This window comes from Electrophorus electricus, chromosome 17, assembly GCF_041902795.1.
Source record: "Electrophorus electricus isolate QZ-2024a chromosome 17, ASM4190279v1, whole genome shotgun sequence".
NCBI classification, from domain to species: Eukaryota; Metazoa; Chordata; class Actinopteri; order Gymnotiformes; family Gymnotidae; genus Electrophorus; species Electrophorus electricus.
In genome coordinates, this window is record NC_137513.1 from 5,159,984 (window position 1) to 5,180,950 (window position 20,967).

General features: G+C 48.8%; 1 protein-coding gene across 3 annotated transcripts in view; it reads right to left on the reverse strand.

Moving 5' to 3' along the window:
• Window positions 1-20,967, reverse strand: part of dph1 (diphthamide biosynthesis 1) — a 54,862-nt gene that overhangs the window by 17,948 nt on the left and 15,947 nt on the right. For all 3 annotated transcript variants that reach the window (XM_026997811.3, XM_035534467.2, XM_081700360.1), the window contains 2 exons: window positions 17,097-17,160; window positions 1,422-1,543 (listed from right to left, as the gene is read on the reverse strand). In XM_026997811.3, the coding sequence (XP_026853612.2) occupies window positions 1,422-1,543; window positions 17,097-17,160 (186 nt within the window). The remainder of the gene's footprint in view (window positions 1-1,421; window positions 1,544-17,096; window positions 17,161-20,967) is intronic.

Here is a 20,967-nt window from a genome sequence, read left to right on the forward strand (position 1 = left end):
TGGGTCGGTGTGCAGCAGGGCCCCTCAGAAAGGGCTGCTGGTCCGTGCGTGACTGCAGGTCGAATGGCTTTGAGGAGGGAGGTGCTCGGCGCTTAAAGAACTCACTCTATACGGCACCTGCATCTCCTCGGGCTCTGGGGCCCGGCTTCGGTCTGAGAGAGGTGTGATTTCTCAAGATCCCCCACCCCCCCTTGACAGGAAGGGGAACCCTGTGTGTCAAACAGCAGGCACACTATAACAACAACATGACAGAAACATGACATCCAAATGTTCCCACCCAGCCACATTTCATGACTCTGCAGCTCATCGTAATGCACGGTGCCCTTGGAAAAGATGAACGGAAAAACAAAATGTCTTCTTGTTTATAATCTTCATCTTAATCTGCAAACATGAGAGAATTTAAAACGGCATAAAACTAAAAATGGAAGATTTTGAACATAAAACGTGCCATTTCAGTCGCTGCCGTGTTGCTTTCAGCATTCTGCCCGCCTGGCGGAAGACTAGAATGGAACTGAAACCATTCCCGCAACCACAGGCCTGGATCCTCGCTTCTGGGCTCCTGCGACGCCGATGGCGGAGGCGGCCGCTGATAAGATCAGTGGCACCAAAACCCAGCACCACGCGCCACGTCATGTTACGATGTCACAGGTCCACCACCAGTCATCACGTCACTTCATCCCAATAAAATGACATGTCCAGTTCTGGAAAGCCGATATGACCGGAGAACTGGCGACTCCAGGATACAACGAGCACCTGCAACATGTTGGGCTGGGAACCTTGGAGCAAGCTGACCCTGAGTCTTGGGCTGTGCCGGGGCAGAACGCTCTCAGCTCAGGGCGGCAGAAACATCTTCGGTATCATCCTATTGCCGAACATGAGTGTTGTGACTGAGTGTGAAGCTCTTTGTGCGGTGATCGGCTAGTTTATGAAGGTTCAGATCGCTCTGATCTTTCTCATGCTGACACGAGTCAGGGTACATTTCATATTAATGTCCCAGTAAAGCGCCTAAAGATTCAAGTGCACTTAAGACAATGGAAATATAAACAAGAACGTAAGTCAGTTCAGTTTTGTTCGAGGTAACTGTCGGTTCTTTTATAATTGTGCTTTAAAATAAAAGGAGTAAAAGGATTATTTCCCTCAATTTTTTTTACCCCATTGTAAGGTGAAATTATTTTTGACAGTTTTTCCTGCTCAACCCACTCTAAATTTAACATAAAATAATCTAAAAAATACAGACTTTCTAAAAACATCAAAGAAGCAGAATGCAAATACATATGTTTTTGCATATATGTGTGTGTGCGCGTGCGTGCGTGCGTGCGTGTGTGTGTGTGTGTGTGTGTGTGTGTGTGTGTGTGTGTGTGTGTGTGTGTGTGTGTGTGTGTGTGAGAGAGAGAGAGAGAGTGTGTGTGTGTGTAACTCACTCAGACAGCTGTGTCCATAGTGCACCATGAAGTCGGCTCCCAGGGCGCGGGCGGTGAAATCATCCACGCAGCAGGCTCCATACGTCACATCACCCATCACCAGAGTGTCTGCCCCAGTAAACCTGAAACACACACACACACACACACACACACACACACACACACACACACACACACACACACACACACACACACACACACACACCCCAGTCAACCAAGCAGTGCATCTGGACTCACCCATCTCGTGTAGCTGCCAATGACAGATAGCTTGGTACTTGGTAGCTGAACTAAGCTTAACCTTGCTGGCTCAGTGAAGTGCTAGAGCTTAAAATAATTTATATATATATATATATATATATATATATATATATATACACACACATACATACATACACACACACACACACACACACACACACACATCACATGTCCTTTGTGTGCACTTTTAATCAGTCAGTAAAGGCTTTTTTTTTTTTGCTTTTGACACTCCATAGTTGCATGTGATTTTCATGGACTAGAGACCTGGATCTGAACCAGGGAAGGCAAATATTAGCAGAGAGTGAGGTGTGAGTGTTTGCACAGCAGTGCGCATTAACTCAGCAAAGCCCAAGTTAACACATCGAGTTCATTTGGCGCTAACGTCCCAAGGTTAGCGTGAAGCTCCCTGGCATGGCTCACGCCGTGGACGGTTGCAAACACGCCAGCAAAAGCCTCCCATCAACCAGCTAAAGTGTCCTCAGCCATGACCAGACCGGGGGGGTTCGCACGGCCGTTCGACAGCAGCAGCTGGCCACCCAACCACGGGAGTCCACGGGAAAGGACGGCCTCTTGCAGACCCGTGCGGCGAGCCAACGACCCGGTTGCTCGGGCCTCTGCGGGCAGCGTTAATCGTTGCTGCGTTCCGTCCCCGTGCTGCTGGTCTCACGGCCTGAGCTGAATTCAAATGCGGATTAAACAAGAGACCGGAAGAGACATAAATAACGAGAGAGTATGAGTGTGCGTGTGTGGACGTGTGTGTTTGAGTGAGAGAGGGAGAGAGAGTACATGTGGCTCCCGTACGGCTGTCGGGCGTCTGGATCCAGACACATTGAGGACAGGTGTTGTTAATAGAACGGAGACGTATACAGAGAAAGCAGATGGAATCACAGACACAAGCGGAGGGAAACAGAAATCTTGCACTCCGCTCTGGGAAGTGCGCCCCCACTTTTCATTCTGCCCTGCTGCCGCACGCCCGAGAAGCTCCGCCCCACTGCACGGGTGTGCGCCTCCTTCTCGGCTGCCACGCCAGGCCACGCCTCTCTTCCCCAGCCCTGGATGAGTGTGCGTGCACGCACCCTCCACCCGGCTCTCGCAGGGTCGCGCCGGGAGATCTCCAGGTGTCTGCGTCCTGCCGTGTTCATTCCACTCCGGCGGGTCACTGAGCCCCACAAAAAGAGCTGTTCTCCCTCCCTCTCTCCGGCCGCCGGTCCAGGGCTGTACATGTGCGCTTTCTCTCCCGGTCTGTAATGGTCGTTCCCATGTGAAATGCGTGTTGGACCCAGCCAGACGTGGACAGCTGCAGGAGATGAACACGGCTCATCTGATACATAAATATTTACCGTGCCAGATTTGATTCGCTGATCCTTTCCATCAAGGTCCCTTTTTTCTCGCTTGCTCACCTGCCAAATGCCCTCCCTATGAGAGTGTGAGTGTGTGTGTGTGTGTGTGTGTGTGTGTGTGTGTGTGTGTGTGTGTGTGTGGGTGTATGAGTGAATGACAGAGTGCGTGTGTGTAGCTCCGGTCCGGTCCAGCCCGGCCCAAGCGCTCCGGTCCGGCCCAAACTGATGCTGCAGTTACATACGACCGGTTCGCTCCTGCCCCAGGTGCATGATGGGATGCAGTACTACCCCTCACTCCCTCCATTTCTCCTTAGCAGCCAGCAGGAAATGGGTGACGCTCCTCGCCATGCACCCTCATGCCCTTCCGAAGGACAGGTCACAGGTCACAGGTCACAGGCACGGGTCTGCGTCTGGCTGACCTGGCCCTTCCCAGCTCCTCCACCCTCCGCCGTCCTCGGGTGCCATCTTCGCACGCGGCCTTTACGCGGGTTTCATCGAAACCTGGCCCGGCGAGAGGAGCCCCCGCTCCCAGACTCCCTTGAAGAACTCAGAGACTGTCTTGAGCCGCACCTCCGGGAAAAAGGAGCTCGTTTAAAAAATAAGAAACGAAAAAAATTAAACTAAAAAACTGGGAAAAAAATTGGCCAAGTCCAAGCCTGAAGTGTAGCAGTACTCCATCAAACACTCCGTGTAAGTGATTTAGCGTAACAAGCTCCTCTTTATGGTAATAACTGTCCTCAACGTGCCAATTAAATTGGTTTGTTTAAGATGTACTTGTCAGTTCTGATATCAAACAGTTCTGGTTTTAGAAGTGTGGAATAATGACCGATGTGAACAGAGTGATGAAAACATCTAGCTCGAATAAGACGCATGTCACTGTGAAATCTTCTGCTTTGTGTGGGCACGTAGGCACAGCTAGCCACCCCCCACCCCCCACCCCCCCACCCACCCCCACACACACACACACACACACACACTGCCAATCAAAGCCAGGCACGGGTAAAGACACACATACACACAGCCAATCAAAGCCAGGCACAGGTAAAGACACACACACGCACACAGCCAATCAAAGCCAGGCACGGGTAAAGACACACATACACACAGCCAATCAAAGCCAGGCACAGGTAAAGACACACACACGCACACAGCCAATCAAAGCCAGGCACGGGTAAAGACACACATACACACAGCCAATCAAAGCCAGGCACGGGTAAAGACACACACACACACACACAGCCAATCAAAGCCAGGCACGGGTAAAGACACACATACACACACACACACACACACACACACACACACACAGCCAATCAAAGCCAGGCACGGGTAAAGACACACACAGCCAATCAAAGCCAGGCACGGGTAAAGACACACACACACACACACACACACACACACACACACACAGCCAATCAAAGCCAGGCATGGGTAAAGACACATACACACACAGCCAATCAAAGCCAGGCACGGGTAAAGACAGACACACATACACACACACACACACACACACACACAGCCAATCAAAGCCAGGCATGAGTAAAGACACACACACACACACAGAGCCAATCAAAGCCAGGCACGGGTAAGGACACACACACACACACAGCCAATCAAAGCCAGGCATGGGTAAAGACACACACACACACACACACACACACACACACACACACACACACACACAGCCAATCAAAGCCAGGCACGGGTAAAGAGACACACACACACACACACACACACACACACACACAGCCAATCAAAGCCAGGCACGGGTAAAGACACACACACACAGCAGAAGACATGCAGGCTGACAGGTTGACAGTGAGGTCTGGGATCATGGCCTCTAGGCAATTGGAGTGCACACTAAGCTTTAAGTCTCAATAACCTGGTGTGTGTGTGTGTGTGTGTGTGTGTGTGTGTGTGTGTGTGTGTGTGTGTGTGTGTGTGTGTGTAGGTGTGTATGTGTGTGTGTGTATGTATGTGTGTATATTAGACCAGCACATCCATACACACACACACACACACACACACACACACACACACACACAGAGTCCACAAGTATCTCTGCAATGGCCAAACTCCTTAACAGAGGCCTGCTGTAATTCTGCATTACACTAAAGCACTGCCGTCAGCGTGATTTATGAACAGCAAGACTATTCTGATCTCGCCGCTATATACTGTGTGCTAGAGGCCAGCTCACACTTACTTAGGGGCAGGGATGAGTGTGCTTGAGCGCATGCGCGTGTGTGTGTGTGTGTGTGTGTGTGTGTGTGTGTATGGTGTGTGTGTGTGTGTGTGTGTGTGTATGGTGTGTGTGTGTTTGTTAAAGTCCAGAAAGTGGAACTACAAGTGCCTCAGTAACGGTCTGGGTTGCTGGTGGTCTGTGACACTGCCATATCAGGCTGTTACGGTCATTTGAGTGCTCTCCCGCAAAGATATCTCTTATATCCACCCCCTCCCCTCCCCTCCTCTCCCCTCTCCTCCCCTCTCCTCTCCCCTTCCCTTCCCTCCTCTCCTCTCCTCTCCCCTCCCCTCCTCTCCCCTTCCCTCCCCTCCTCTCCGCTGGGTAGGATAGGAGGAGAGAGGGTGGATATAAGAGATTTCTTTGTGGGAGAGCTCTCAAAGCTCTTTCCCACTGGTCAGATGACAGGATCACCTCACGCTGGCAGTGTTCTGGTCCTCAGAGCCATACCCAATAACACACACACACACACACACACACACACATTCCTCATTGGGTGGGAAAAGACAAAGCGCTCCAGCCATTCAAATGGGAGACTCGGAGGGGAAGGCTGTCCTGGTGTAGCTGTCACCGTTGGCCAGACGTGACGTTCGCTTCCCAGAGCCTGGCTTGTTACCCAAGTTCTAGGTGCCGGAGATTTCCGGCGTGACCTGCTGCGCTGTCTTCCGCTCGAGAACTGAGCGCACGCCCCGGCCGGCCCCGCTGGCGATGGACAGAGCAGACGGCGCGGGAGTCGAGTGATGGTGAGGGGAGAGGACGAGAGGAGAGGGGGAACATCACGCGCTGAGGTAATGGGACGTGTTCGGACACAGCAGGCTGGACACTTCAGGCCTCTCTCTGGGCGCGCCGTCGGCTGTATGGAGCGGCGAGACGTCCGTTTGAGTGCAGTGGGAAGGAGTGAGACGCTGTGTGTGTGTTGAGATTGTTCCTGAGTTACAGACAAAGGCCCTGCTGTACACACACAGCTGCCTGCTATAAGCACCTCGCCATCAAAGCCTTGCATGTAAACATATTCACACAGCCCTGTTCAAAACACACACACACACACACACACACACACACACACACACACACACACCTCTCGTCCCGACTAGCATAACCAAACGAGCGCGCGCGCACACACACTCCACATGCCATGCACATCAATATTTATATTGTGCACCTGCTGATGGCTCATATTTCATTTCATTATGTCGCAGACACACAGAGCTCCTCTCTGCTTCTCGCTCATACACACACACACACAGACTAACACACACACACACACACAGACACGCGTACACAGAGATCGAGGATATTACCCATGAGGAAGAGCCTCTTCCCTCCATATCAGACCGTGTGCCAAGAGCGAGTCTCATTATTTCCTTTTTAAAAGAATTGAGTTAGAGAGAGAGAGAGAGAGAGAGAGAGAGAGAGAGAGAGGAGGAAACGATGGGTGAGAAGAGAAAACAAAATGAGACTGTCTATGCTGTGGGCCAGGAAGGGAAATGACGGCGAGAGAAGAAGAAAGGGGGTGGAGGAGACGCACTGAGAAAAAGGGAGCCGAGCAAAGAAAGAGACACAGAGGAGGAGAGACACACCGAGATGCTGAGCAGATGTTTAGCAGATGAGCCGCTTGCTTCGGGGTTTGTCATATTAACAAATATGATGTCTTTAATCTGCTGCGCAAACGCACATGCGCACACACTCCAAAGAAAGTAGCCTGTCTAGGGACGCGTGCGTCAAGAAGTCATGCCTCAGCGGTGGCGGGGCACGCACACGCACGAGGTGTCGTGAGCCCCGCGAGCAGCTGCGGAAGGGCCGGGGGTGTTTCCCCGACGCCGCTGCATAGCCCCTACGAGTCCCTCCAAAATGAGACCGTTAGTGCCGCTGCTTCTGCCGCGGCCCGTCTTCGCCTCCGGCGGACACGGGAGCATGTACGGAAGTGCGGAAGGGAAACAAGCATTCTGAAGGGAAAAGCGACCTGAGCCAGAGGATGTGCTCCCCGGGCCCCGGAAGTTCGAACGTCGCCGAGATCCGGCCCCGCGCTGCCTGACGTCGTGCGCTTGGCTCCATCGCGAGGGCTGTCAGAAATCCGCCAGGGACGGTGTTGCATTCAGACCACAATGATCGTCAGACTCTTAACGTGCAGCCGCCCGCGCGGAGCACCTTCACATCAGTTGTCCAGCATGAGGGTGCTAGTCTACACCGGGCAGTCAGTCTGCAGTCTGACTACACAGGACTGAGGGCAGACCTAAGCAGAAGGAGAGAAGGAGAGAGAGCGAGGAGGGCTGACGGATAGGGAGAGGGCTGGATAAGGCCTTGGAGGCCTCAGCTCATACACTGTCCTGACCTCTTGACCTTGACTCTTGTTTTTAGAGGCGAACCGTTGCAAAAAAAACCAAAACAAAATCAGCCACAGAAACATTCAGTAGAATTCTAGAGGCACTTAACATGAACCTTAGGTGTAAATCTGTCAAAAGCGATAGAAAAGAGGATAAGAAACAATCACAAATGACGCAAGCACACACGACACAGGAGGGACGTGCGGAATCTTCTAATCGGCCCTTTAATTCTCCCTAATGGAGAGACACAAAGTGAGCTTAGTCAAGCCTACCGAAAACCGCCACGTTCCATTCATCTTGCCATGCTAGGAGAGAGCACACAAACATCAGGTAATTTCTCTACGAGTACAGACTGGAAACAAACAGACATCATTAGTTTAAGCAGCAGACATACAATAATAATGAGGACAATAACAGAGATGACAAATGCCCCTAATTTGACAACAGGCCTCTCCAGGAGCCTGGTCTAGTGAGTCAAGCTCGTAATGAAGAAACGTCAGATCCTGAATAATGTCCTTCTGCTTCTCCCTGGGGTCGACAGCACGAGAGCCGCACCTAGGAATTACAACCGGACATGCACCACGCCGGCCGCGCGGTACAGAGTCTTAGGCCAGCTGGCTTTGCGCCATCAACATCAGCTCGTGTGACGACGGAGCGACTATGCCGGTGCCAGGGGCGAGTGCGTCGTCGTCACTCGGCCAGTCTGTATGTTTTGAACCTGACGGAGTTAGTGCGTAGCGCAACGGGAAGGCGTTACGGCTCCTAGCATTCAGGGCCGTAACGTCGCTTGACACGTGAAGCACTGATCATAAGCGGTGGGCTTGCCTGCCTTCATCTGTGCTCACGAGCAGGAGCTTTGACACTTACTGACGTGCCCCTTCTCAGGCTGCGTCTGCCGTTAAAGCTAGAGGGTAATTCACACCATGCTTGCCTACCGCACAGCCAGCAAGCGCAAGGAGGTGCAGGCAGTCGGCAAAATTGAGTTGGCGATAACAAACGGTGCCGATGTGCTCCGTCCCTTCACACAATTATCATCATCTGGAAATGTACTAGTACGGGGGGGGGGAGAGTTACGAGTTACTCTGTTCCCATCTACACTGTGTGTCTGCACAGATGCTCCAGTAGGAATTTCACCAAGAAATGGGGATCCTTCAAAACCTTCCACACACCACGGAAATCTGTGACACAACATTCATTAATCTCAAGATTTTTCATGACAACTAGGAACATTAAGCGGTCGAGCTGCAGAATTGAGCACACAGAAATGTGACACAGATGCGTCACAGTCAGGTGTGCAGGCCAGGACATCCCCTGATTTCCAAAAAGATGTGCTCTGGTAACGAAAAGAAGATGGGCAAAAATATCGCCTCCTATATCAACTATCAGCATTCTGGGAATTCCACATCCTCCCTTGCTCATTCTTACTTCTTCGCCTGCTTCCCAGGTGGGATACCGAGGGCGCTGGCCACATTTCCATCTGTGACGGCCTCTATTTTCCTATTTCGTTTTTTTGCAAATCCTAAGGGCCCCGTCTGGTCAGCCTGTCCTTCCAGCTGTGGAAAGGTCGTTCCCTTAGTGAACCAGACTGTTAGCTACTCAAAGGTCAAGGAGATGCTGTGGTGTCAAATTGGTCCAAAAGTGTCATGTACACACAGCACCAGCAAGTGAGGGGCGATCATTATAAACGCGGCTCGTGCAGGCTTCCTGCTCTCTTCCCACTCTAATTCCCTGACTTTCACGGAGTAAAAGCTGAATTTCCTCGACCGGTAATGAACAGGAAAACAAGCCACTTTTGTTAAATGGGCATGGAATAAGTAACCATAACAACCATGAAAACTAAAATTTAAAGATGCTACAAACAAAATTCCCTGGTAATTCCTGGTAATATATGGTTCCCTAAAATGAGCAAATCCCCTGCCTGGATTGCACTTAGACACATAGTGGCGCTGGCTGCTCTCTTGCAAGAAGCGGGTTCCACAGTCCGACCTGTCCGGAGCGTCTCCGGACCGTCGTCCTGGTTGTCCCCCTGCAACCTTTTAGCGGGTCACGGGCCTGCCTGTCTCATGGCTGAACCCATTTCAGCGCCCTACTGAAAGTAAACGACAGCCTAATGTGCATTAGCGTTACATTAGCGTTACATTAGCCTCGTTCTCTCGCCGTTCTCTTCTGTCTCGTCTCTCTGTTGGACGGAAGATCCTTTTCCTAAACCCTCGATGCACCCCAGCGACTGAAGGCTCTGGCTCTGGCAGTGGAAGCCCGTCTCCGGTTCCTGGTCCGAACGCACCTCTGGAGGACGGGTTCCGCCGGCTCACCCACGGCGGCACGCGCCGTTCGCCCCAGGGCTCATAACCTGGACCCCTCCCCCCGTGCGTCCGGCTCGCTCCCGCTCCCTTACCGCAGCCTTTCCTCAGCAAGGGCCGTAATTTGAGCCGAGCTGAAAGATTCGGAGGCTGAATGAGGCAGATTGAAAGGCGAGAGTCCACTGAATGCGCCGGAAAATCCTGCAGAAACAGAATTCCATTAACTCTCAGAAATAAGTCGTTTCGTATGTCTGTGAGGACACTACACACACAGGAGCTGTGCTGAATATAATGTGATTTAATGGCTTGCTTGGCCATAAGATGCAGCATGTTAGCAGCTGTTTCCCACGTACCCATCGCTTCTGCTCTCAAAGCTTCATTAATGCCATCTGATCTCATTGCTTTGACAGCCAAGGCGGGGACAGTGGTTTCACCATAAGACAATTACGCTTAAGCCGGTAAGTGTGCTGTCGACACTCGGCCGAATGCAAAACGCAAGCGCTGGCGTTCGCCGAAGTGCGTTAAAGTGCAAGAGCAGGAATAGTCACAGCGTCTGTGGGTGCACATACAGCCATTACACTAAATCTGATCAGCCTGAGAACGGGCAGTGCAGGCTGTGTGTGACGGGCGCCGCCGCCGAGTGAGGCCTGGCCTCCGCACGGCCTGCCTCTGGGCCGCCCCGCCCCGCCCCGTGGGACTCTGGGACTCCAGAGTTTTCTGACATGAAGTGAGGAGGTGAGTCGAATGGGCAGAGGAGAAAAACTCCCAAAGTCGTGTCAGCATTCTCCAGCCTGATGATGCGAGGGGAAGTCATTTCATAAAGCTCCGGATCCGGACAGGACAGGCCAGGTCTGACTTTAGTTATTTTTAGCTTTCATTTTACACAGGCACTTTTCTACACTCCTGCTTTCATTCTCTTGCTTTATTTCCCCATGAAGGCTTCTGATGCGTTTCATCAACCCCTGCACCATTTTGCTGCCAACACACACACACACAGAGTGCTGACTGTGCACCTGCTTTGGGACAGCCTCAGAGCAGGATGTCGTTAGCCTTAGAGGCTCTCTGCATTACACTCCACCCTCTTTAATGGACTTCCTGGTCTCCACAGGCTGCGGCATGTTCGGATCTCCTGGGCTGGGAGAGACTTGGGAGAGGAGTTGTGGTGGTGGTGGTGGTGGGATCAGGGGCGTGGAGAGGGTCCGACATGCTCACGTCTCACCTGGTTCGGTACCCTGATTGCCTCTGCCAGCCTTCACTGAGCGCACGCTGAGAGCACAACTACGTGGGCAGGTTCACGTTGGCATGAAGAGACACAAAGCAACGCACGTTTGCGTTTTCAGTAGCGTCTTCTCTAACTTCTCAGTACTTTCTTCCTAGCTCTCACTTACATTGTCCCTAACTGTTCGGTACCATCGTCCCTAACTGTTCGGTACCATCGTCCCTAACTGTTCGGTACCATCGTCCCTAACTGTTCGGTACCATCGTCCCTAACTGTTCGGTACCATCTTCCCTAACTGTTCGGTACCATCGTCCCTAACTGTTCGGTACCATCTTCCCTAACTGTTCGGTACCATCTTCCCTAACTGTTCGGTACCATCTTTTCAGCTTTTCAGCCACACCTACCCCTAAGTGTGACTGCCTTTGCCTCTACTGTACATCATGATTGCTGGATCCTTTAGGTTAGACCTCAGAAGATGGTAGCAAAAACTGCCTCTCTGAAGAAACTTGCTCTCAGGAGGGTCCCACCTATATGGGAGAACATGGCTGATGTGTGTGACCTCAGAGTCCCGCAAGCCCCTGGCATTGCACAGGCCTTCCCAGGGTGGAAGAATGACCCAACAATAAACAGGAGCTTGACATGAGTCGCCCTGAGCCATGTTGCCATATTGACAGGCGTCTTTCACGGCTATGGCCACGCGCAACGGCGACTGTGGCATTGGAGTTACGAGATGTCGTCTAGTAACGAGCTCGTGCCGGAGAAGCTGACCACTGGCGTGGCGGTACCACATTCACACTGGCATGGGCCAGAGGCCTTTTTGCCTGTAACCCAGACCCTGCCAGGTGAGTCACGTCTCTGGTCTCACTTTCACACTCACATCTCATGCCAGCGAGCAAGAGCAACACATCGGTGGTGTAGGCAGGTAAACTCATCACATGAAATGGTACGTGAGCTCATTAGTCACAGAGAGTGAGAGAGAGCTAGAGAAAAGGAGAGAAAGAGAGAGAGACAGTGAGTGAGAGAGAGAGAGAGAGAGAGAGAGAGAGAGAGAGAGAGAGAGAGCGAGCAAGCAGTGAAGTTGGCAGTCTCTTCTTATGGATGTGGGCATGGTGCTCTCTCTCTGCTCAGTGTGAGCTCCTTATGTAAGATCTGAGGAAGACAGACAGGCTGAAGTATGCACACACACACACACACACACACACAAAGTGAAATGCACACTGATACACATGGTCAAGGACGCACAAAATAACACATACACCCCCAACCCCACGCACACACGTAAGCATACAAACATACCACATATGCCCGTGTGCACACGAGCGCACACACACACACGCACACGCACACACACACACAGGCTCCAGCTTGTGTGTAAGGGGGGGTTGCCCTTCCAGAGGTACCTGGCACGCCACAATAGAATTCAACTTCCCACAAAGGGGACCCGAAGCACATACGATGCCGGAATGGGTGGTCACGGCCCATCCCCTCGGTGACCGGGGTACACGTGTCACAGCTAAAGAAGCGCAGGGGAACAGCCTCCTCGCTCGCTACAACGCTAACAAACCAGAGTGCGCTAGCACCTACAGCACAGGATGGCTCATACAGTAACAGGCAGAAAGGAGCAATGTCCCATGACCTTAAAACTCAGGCATCAGGCGTGAGCTGCTAATACGGTACATTACCAGCTCAAGGCCAACATCTTTGAATTATCGGAAAGCTTCCAGTCACCTAAGAGATTATAATGCAGACTAAAATGTTCTAAGCATCTAAATTAATTAATTAATGCAGGAAGTGTTAATCAAGAGGAAAAGAACATTTCATAAAACTGATCAATTGGACTCAAACATTTTTAAAGCTGCTTTGTGACAACATCTGTTCTAAAAAGTATTATCTAAATAAATTTGACTTGACAAATTCTGAAACACAATTACACTATACGGTTTTCTACATACAGTTTTGCTCACTTCCTTAGTGGTGTCTGTCAACCTTTACAAACGCCACAGCGAAATACAGCATAATTCACTTGGAATCGCAGTAATCATCTTACTGGCAGCTTAGCATCGGGGTGGGGTGGGGGGGGGGTGTATGTGTGTGTGTTTGTGTGTGTCCTTGAATACAGGGTAAATGTTTTAAAGGGCACCTTCCTGCCTGATAAGCAAACATATGGTGGATTGTCAAAGTTGGTGTTGAAACTAGCAAGTTTATGGATCAGCACAAAGAGATTTTTTTTTTTTTAAATGACAAATGTCCTGGCAGGGTCCCTCTTCTGCGGGACATGGCCGACTGCTGCAGAATCCAGGGTGCCAGAGATTTCCAAACGACTGATTCCACACTCATTTCAGGCACTCTTGGCAACCGTGTCTTTCTCTTTATTCATAATATTTAATTGCTCTCTGATATACATCACTGTAAGCTTTCTCCAGCCATACAGTTTCATATATTACAATCTATTACTTATTATGTGCTCATCCACTGTGATTAAGGAACACATGGATTTCCAACAGTGAAACTTGCTATGAGATTACACTCAATCCATTTCCTATTACACACTTATCTTCTGCTGTTCATGAACACGTTTCCAGCTGATTTTCAAATGAGGAAGAACAAATGTGCAAGAGTAAATAATATGTTATATTTGTGGAAAAACAGGATGACACGCATGTTTGGCAAACAGACAGCCGTTCCCCCGCTAGCTATCCTGAGCCAGATAATATCTTTAAATGAACCAGTGGAGATATGTATCTAAACCTCTTTTTAAAACCTTTTTTTTTGCTATTCCATTGTTATTCCATCCATGTGTAACAGATTCCATCTTTTCCACATTTGAAATTAGCAGCCCTAGCAGGCTCAGACATAAGCTCAGTGGTGTAGGATGAGCGGCTTTTGCTTTCCAAAAAGCAGCCCGACATCTGGAACCTCGTGTGGTAGCATTACGTCAGACGTGAATATTTGGTTAAAAATTCCGACATTTTCAGGAAAAGTCCCGCTGCTTTCACCACCAACTTGGCGTCCGCACTCAGCTGAAAGAGAAGCACTGCAGGGTGGAGGGGAGGCGGAGTTAACAGTGTGGTTTCCAGCCCGCAGGAAAAGATGGATGTGCCAAGACTCTTGTGTGTTTAGCCTGCGTAAGACCATCACAGGTTCTTGGTTCCAACATTAAACCAGTCACAAATCATGTAGCTATTACGAGCATTTTATTGTTTTAAGGTGAACCGGCTCAAACGGCCTGGATGTTGCAATGGACAGGACGGCACAAACAGCTTGTGCTCATTAGGGTTTAAACCACTCATCCAGCTAAATCTGCTCAGGTTCTATATGGCTCGGCCGTTCCCTGGTCCTACTAGCCGAGAGAGAGAGACAGACACACACACACACACGCAGGCATGCATGCACACCCGCACACAAGCATGTACGCACGAACACCGGATTTCCTTACTACCCAAAGTCCAGTGCACCAGCCTTATCTAGAAATTCCCTTTTATCCCATGCTGTAACAACAAGGAGGCAAAAAGTGCCCAGGCATCAGTGCACATCCTGCTTGGCTCGTAGCTTTCCAATAATCATCAGAAGCAGAGAGCAGGGTCAGAGAACAGGCAGCCGGGGTAAACACGGAATAATCCAAAGCAGAGATTCAGAGCAGGCTCAAAAGCAGGAAAGGTCAAAGCAGGAAATGCCAGGAAACGCCAGGCTACACTAGAAAACAGGGAGCCAGGGAAGTAAGAGCCGTGGTGAAGACCGTGGTGAAGCGATACGGTTAAGCACTGCCATAAAACACAGGCATGAATCACTAAACAAATGAAACACTGACCAGAACAATGACTAGTGGGCGTGGCCAGGGCAGAGCCGGAGCCAAAGAATTCTACACTGGAAAGGCGCGCGTGAGGGACAGCAGGTAGTGTTGTTCTAACAGTAGCAATAAAGACTCCCAGCTTAGTGGACCATATTCAGGAAGACGTGACTAATATCATCTGTAAATTTCCACAAATCACCACAAGTAACAATACAGCAAAACAGGCCTATTGGATTGGGCTTAGTCATGTGTTTCTGCTAACCAAGCATCCTGCTAACAAGGGCACGGCGTCTGAGCAGGCTGACACCCATTAGTGGAACAGAGGCCAGGTGAAGACCGCCACACTAGCACACAGCAGGAGCCCCGGTGCTAGATGAAACCTTGCAGTGCTGAGACTAGCAGGAACTTAAATGAACATTGCGGGTGTTCGTGCAACACTGTGGATTTAATTGTTTATTTCGCTTTGCACAGACCGAGAAGGAAGATGTGTAGATGAGAGGAAAATGAATCCCTCTGGCGTGTGTGTGTGTGTTGGGGAGGAGGTAGACAGAAGGGGTGAGAGGAAGAGGAAGAGACAGAGATCTCTGTGGGTGTCAGGAAGAGACAGGGGTTTAGCAATCATCAGTCAGTAATTGTGCTTTAGAGTGGAGTGGTTTAGGTTGGTACATGGTGCCTAGTCTTACTGTGCTGCTAAAACCTGATATGAGAGTGAGAGTGTCAGAGTGTCAGCTCATCAACTGATACGACTTCTGGACCGCGATAAGAAAGGAAAACAATGGCCATCAGCACCCATGTGGTCTGAGACCCACACGCATACACACACACACACACGCGTGTGCGTGTGTATGCACGGATGCAAGCACAAGGGTGAAGACCACGGAGATAATCGCTTGGCCAGACATGGAACCATTGGAAGGAAATGGGAAAGGCACAGTGTTAGGAGGAGTGGCAGAGGGAGAGGGAGAGAGAGAGAGAGAGAGAGAGAGAGAGAGAGAGAGAGAGAGAGAGAGAGAGAGAGAGAGAGAGAGAGAGAGAGAGAGAGAGAGAGAGAGAGAGAGAGAGAGAGAGAGCGCGCGAGAGCGAGAGCGAGAGAGAGAGAGAGAGAGAGAGAGAGAGAGAGAGAGAGAGAGACGAGGCCGGGTCCAGCAGGCCCGCATGAATCCAGGTCGACCGCACGCCCATCCGAAGGTGTCGTGTGAAATATATAAGGATCCTGACTGTGAGAGGACTGCTACCTGCGGCTCACAGGTGGCCGAGCTGTTTGCTAGTCTCGTCACCAGGCCACCGTAACTCTCAGTGCAGATGGCGCAGAGCGCAGCGTCCCACGACCCGCCCGGCTGGTCCGCCCCCTGCACAAGCCACAGTGTGACAGGGAATCATTAGCTGGGAGGACACGCAGGAATGTGCCTGCGCTGGGGGACGCATGGAATGGGGCGGTGGGAGGACTGCACTTCTCACGAGAGAGAAGGATAAAAGAAAAACCATGGACAACTCGGCGAACCTCACACATGCACGTGGGCAGACACGCACACACACACGCACGCATTTATCCTGTGGGAACAGAGCATACTGAGAGCATGTGCATGTAAAAAATGATGTTTGTTTATAATAAAACTGGTTTATAATTAAAGTGTTCCTTTCTGGCTCAGGAGTTCGGTTTCTGTTCAAGTGTGTAGGAAATCCTCTGGGCCTGCGAGTGTATGTGTGCACGCCAGTGTTTGCATGCGATGCCTCCATGCAGGCTGTAACAAGATGGAATTAAGAAGATGGCTTTGCCCTCTTCCTGCAGCCAGTACCCGAGGCAGCGATGGCCTCCGTGTGCGGTTAGTCACGCCTAAATTTCTTCCGAGCTCCGGTTATCAGGTACGGTGCGGAATGGTGATCACGCTTGCACGTTTAATGCCTGTCAGTTGTGCTGTGGTGCCTTGAGCCCACTGGCCCTGCCACGGCCTATGGCCCACCCACACCGGGACCCTGCACTGACACCTCGCCCTCGGGCCACGGTGGATCCGCAGTGTGAAGGAAACTCCGCTCCGTGGATGGGCGGATCAATACGGAGCGAGGGGAAAAAGAGAGGGAGTCTGAGAGCATGGGTTGGAGAGTGAGAGAGAGAGAGAGAGAGAGTGTGTGTGTATGTGTGTGTGTGTGTATGTGTGTGTGTGTGTGTGTGTGTGTGTGTGAGCGAGAGAGAGCGTGAGTACCTACCTCTCAATGATGTCAGCGATCACACAGGCGAACATCTGCAGCCCCTCTGGCAGCTGCAGGGCCACTGTGAGGCAGAGGCAGAGAGGCAGATCAGTGCAGTCTAGAAGCGAGTTCTCTAGAGCCTGAGCTTTCATATATCAGGACACTAGACTGCAACACTCCTACCTACTGGTATTGCACTTCTGTATGCTGTGATTCTGCTCCCACATGATATAATTAAACTCATACATACTGTAAATATTGTCCTATATACTGCGGATGGATCGCTAAACGCCAGGATTATACTCCTACATACTTTGCTTATATGTAGGAGTAATTATATAATTACAGTGCTAAACAGTTTGATTATATTGCTACATACTGTAAATATTGTCCTACATGTAGTTTTCTCCAAGTGCATTCATTATACTTTTAGATAATTTGATTATATCCCGCGATGCTAAATGCAGCATTTGCACCCCTACATACTATGATTACACTCCGCCATGCTGTGATCTGACATAACATTTTTCTGAACAGTTCACATTTGCACATGCTGTGATTAAAAGACAGAGCCGTGCGATCTGCATGAGTGTCTGGACAGGTGTGTGCCAGGGGTTTGTGGGAAATCTCACAGAGCCCTGAGCAGGGATCCCCAAGGCTGGAGAGCCCACGCGCATTGCACACGTGCACGACACATGTGCACAGCACTGAGAGTAGAGAGACCAGCGTAGAGAGAGCAGCAGAAATGCCTGGGATTTGTTCGAGCACTGGCTCTGCACACTGAAGTACTGCTGCTTGTTGCCGATACTAACAATCCCAAGACCCTAGAGTACTGCGCTAACAACTGTGTATTACTGGATTAGAAACCATGGCTTAATAAACAATATATTATTACTTTATATTATATTAAATTATAGTACAGTAAAGCCATGCCATATATAAATTCACCTATGTGCACAAGCACACACGTGATAGGAATGTGCATATAGGTATTTATGGGGTTCACTGTTTGGGGTTCACTATTTATGGAGTTAATCTATTTCTTTAATTTCCTGAAGTTGTTGTTTATTTTTTATTATTTATTGTTGTTTGTGTTTTAATGTATAATGTACACAAAAAAAAAACTAATTCCCTTCAGGGCAATAATCAATCAACCTGAATGCACTTATCAGTACTGAACGCACAGCTAAATACCTACGGTTTATTAAACAAAACGCTGCTTTCATTCAAAATGTGAAAACCTGCTCAACTGTCATTTCCATTTAAAACACGTATGTGCAAAACGCTTGGGTTGCATTCAAAACTCTCTCAATAGCACTCTCAACATTAAAAACTCACAAGTGCTCCGAGTTTCTCGCAGTACGTGCTTGAGGTTTACGCTCCACAAAACTCGCTCAGGAATCGCATCTGCTTGATGTAAACTGCTGGAATGCTAGTGCCAAAACTTCAGCCAGAGATCTATATTAGCCGTTTGTATCATTGCACCAATCATGACTTTCTTAAGTGCTTTTATCCCAAATGGTTTGTTTTTGCCACGGTGTTGAGTCTAGCGTGCTTGTAACATTTCTGACATTAGCTAGCTAGCTTGATGCTTACCCATCTTACTTTCTATTATCAAATAAAATGTCAATTATTTATCAAATCACTAAGACATTCTGCCACAAACAATGTTTTTGGTGTAACTAATGTGGTTCTTTGTGTAATTTAATGCAATTTTAGGTTATTTGTTTTCTTCATCATTAGCTAGCTAATTTCAAATGAATAGTTTAAAATGAACTTTAGCCAGCTAAGAAAATGGTAGAGTACTTTTACAAAAGTGTTTTGAGAAGTCCTCTTTAGTTGAAATGTTTAACCATAGCACATGTGGGCTACTCTCATCAATGCACGTACCTTCATACTGATCAGCCACATTATTACCACTCCCAGATGAAGGAAATAACATCGATTCTCTCATAACCATGCCAAGGACATGCCGAGGACTGTTATATATTAGACGCTAAGCAAACAGTCAATTCTTGTAGACGACGTGTTGGGTTCAGGTGTGCAGATGAGAGCCACTTTAACAAGGGCCAAGCAGTTATGTTCACACAACCATCTCCAAAGCAGCAAGGTTTGTGGGGGTGCTCCCAGTACCCATCAACAGGGGCCAAATTCCCCAGACCTCAATCCAATTGAGCGTCTGTGGGATGTGTTGGAACAACAAGTCGTGGCAGCTCCACATCACAATTTACAGGATTAAAGGATCTGCTGCTAACATCTCGGAACCAAAGGGCACCTTCAAATATCTTGTAGAGCCCATGCCTCAGTGTGATGGACTCTACAAGTTACCCTTGGCATGCAGATAAATGACAGCTCATCAGTCATATTAGCAAATTAGCTTCATGACTGATCAATGAACATCGTCTTGTAAAAGTAGCTTTATCAAATAATACTGATGTCATTTTTAATATCAGCAGAACAACAACAACAACAAAAAACCTTATGAAATGGAATCAAAATACAGGTCTTGAGGAGTAAAAGGACAGAAGTAAATAGAGTTTCTCATATCTTTTTCACGAGACATAATATTGCCCTTCTGTTATAAGCCCTAATCATAATCCTTACGTGATGGTCATGTGCTTTTCATACATATGGGTTATTGTACCAAGCACATTATTAGATGATAAATGTAAGGGAAAAATCTCTTGCTACCAACTTTGGATAAGAAGTACACTATAAAACCCAAAATGAAAATTGGATTATTCTGGAACTTTGGCTAAACAGGTGACTCCTTCACATGTCTCCTCATGTCTGCATTTTAGAGTTTCTCAGAAGCAGAAGTGCTGCAGGAGGGCCTGTCAGTAAGGTCATGGCAAATAAAGGACTCTGACCCCAGATCAGCACTCTTACTTTAAGAACCACTGTGAATACGGGACTAGTTCATCAATATCAATATACAATTAATATCCTAGACATCCTAGATTTAGGTTATGAAAAGACACTGTTCACAACAAACACAATTTGCATGATGGCTTCATTAAAAGACTCTCTTTAGTCAAAGCCCAGATAAGCACACTGAAGCTTTCTGATTTTGGACACATTAAAAGAAGAACCAATTCAGAACGGATGAAAGTAAATGAAGAAAATCAGAAGAATCATTACCAAGACATTTCAACACTATCCATATGCTCACCAGAGAATTGATGTAACAGCACTTAGTAAATCATGCTCTTTTTTCGATAATTTAAAAAGAAAAAAAAATCAAGCACACGCAAATACATGCTGCCACCAGATGGCAGGGAATGCTGGGAATATCAAATGTCAATTCATTCACCTGCTGACACTGTAGTTGAGCATGTGGCTATATTGAGGTTAAGCCGATGTATGCATTTGAAATGTTTATTAGGCGCCAGGAGGCTTCCTCAACACACTGTGAATCATAAGTTATAAAAACATTACTCAGACACATTAACTAAAATAATAACTACAGTAACGTTTGGCCAAGAAGCTCTGGTGTGGCAAATAATCAATAATATAGAAGTACACAGAAAAATATCAAGCACTGTCTTGATATGCTTTTTTATTCCCAATGCAGAAAGATGGCAAATGTTTTATCGACTATACTAAACTGAATCCAATTACACTAATACAGTAATTAACCAACCTTCACCTTGACCACTACATACACACCAGAGCTGCTCACCTGATATTGAAGATTATGGCCAAGATGGACACAAGTTGTAGCAGACTAAGTCCAAGTGAGGTACCTGAAGGGCTGCTGGAAGATTTGTTGGACGCATTACGGATGACCACTACTGTGACCATCACTGAGACCAACTAGCTGATACGTGCCATAGCAACAGTGGTACTTAAGATGCTTGGCTACAAGATGACCAGCATCAAGGAGCAG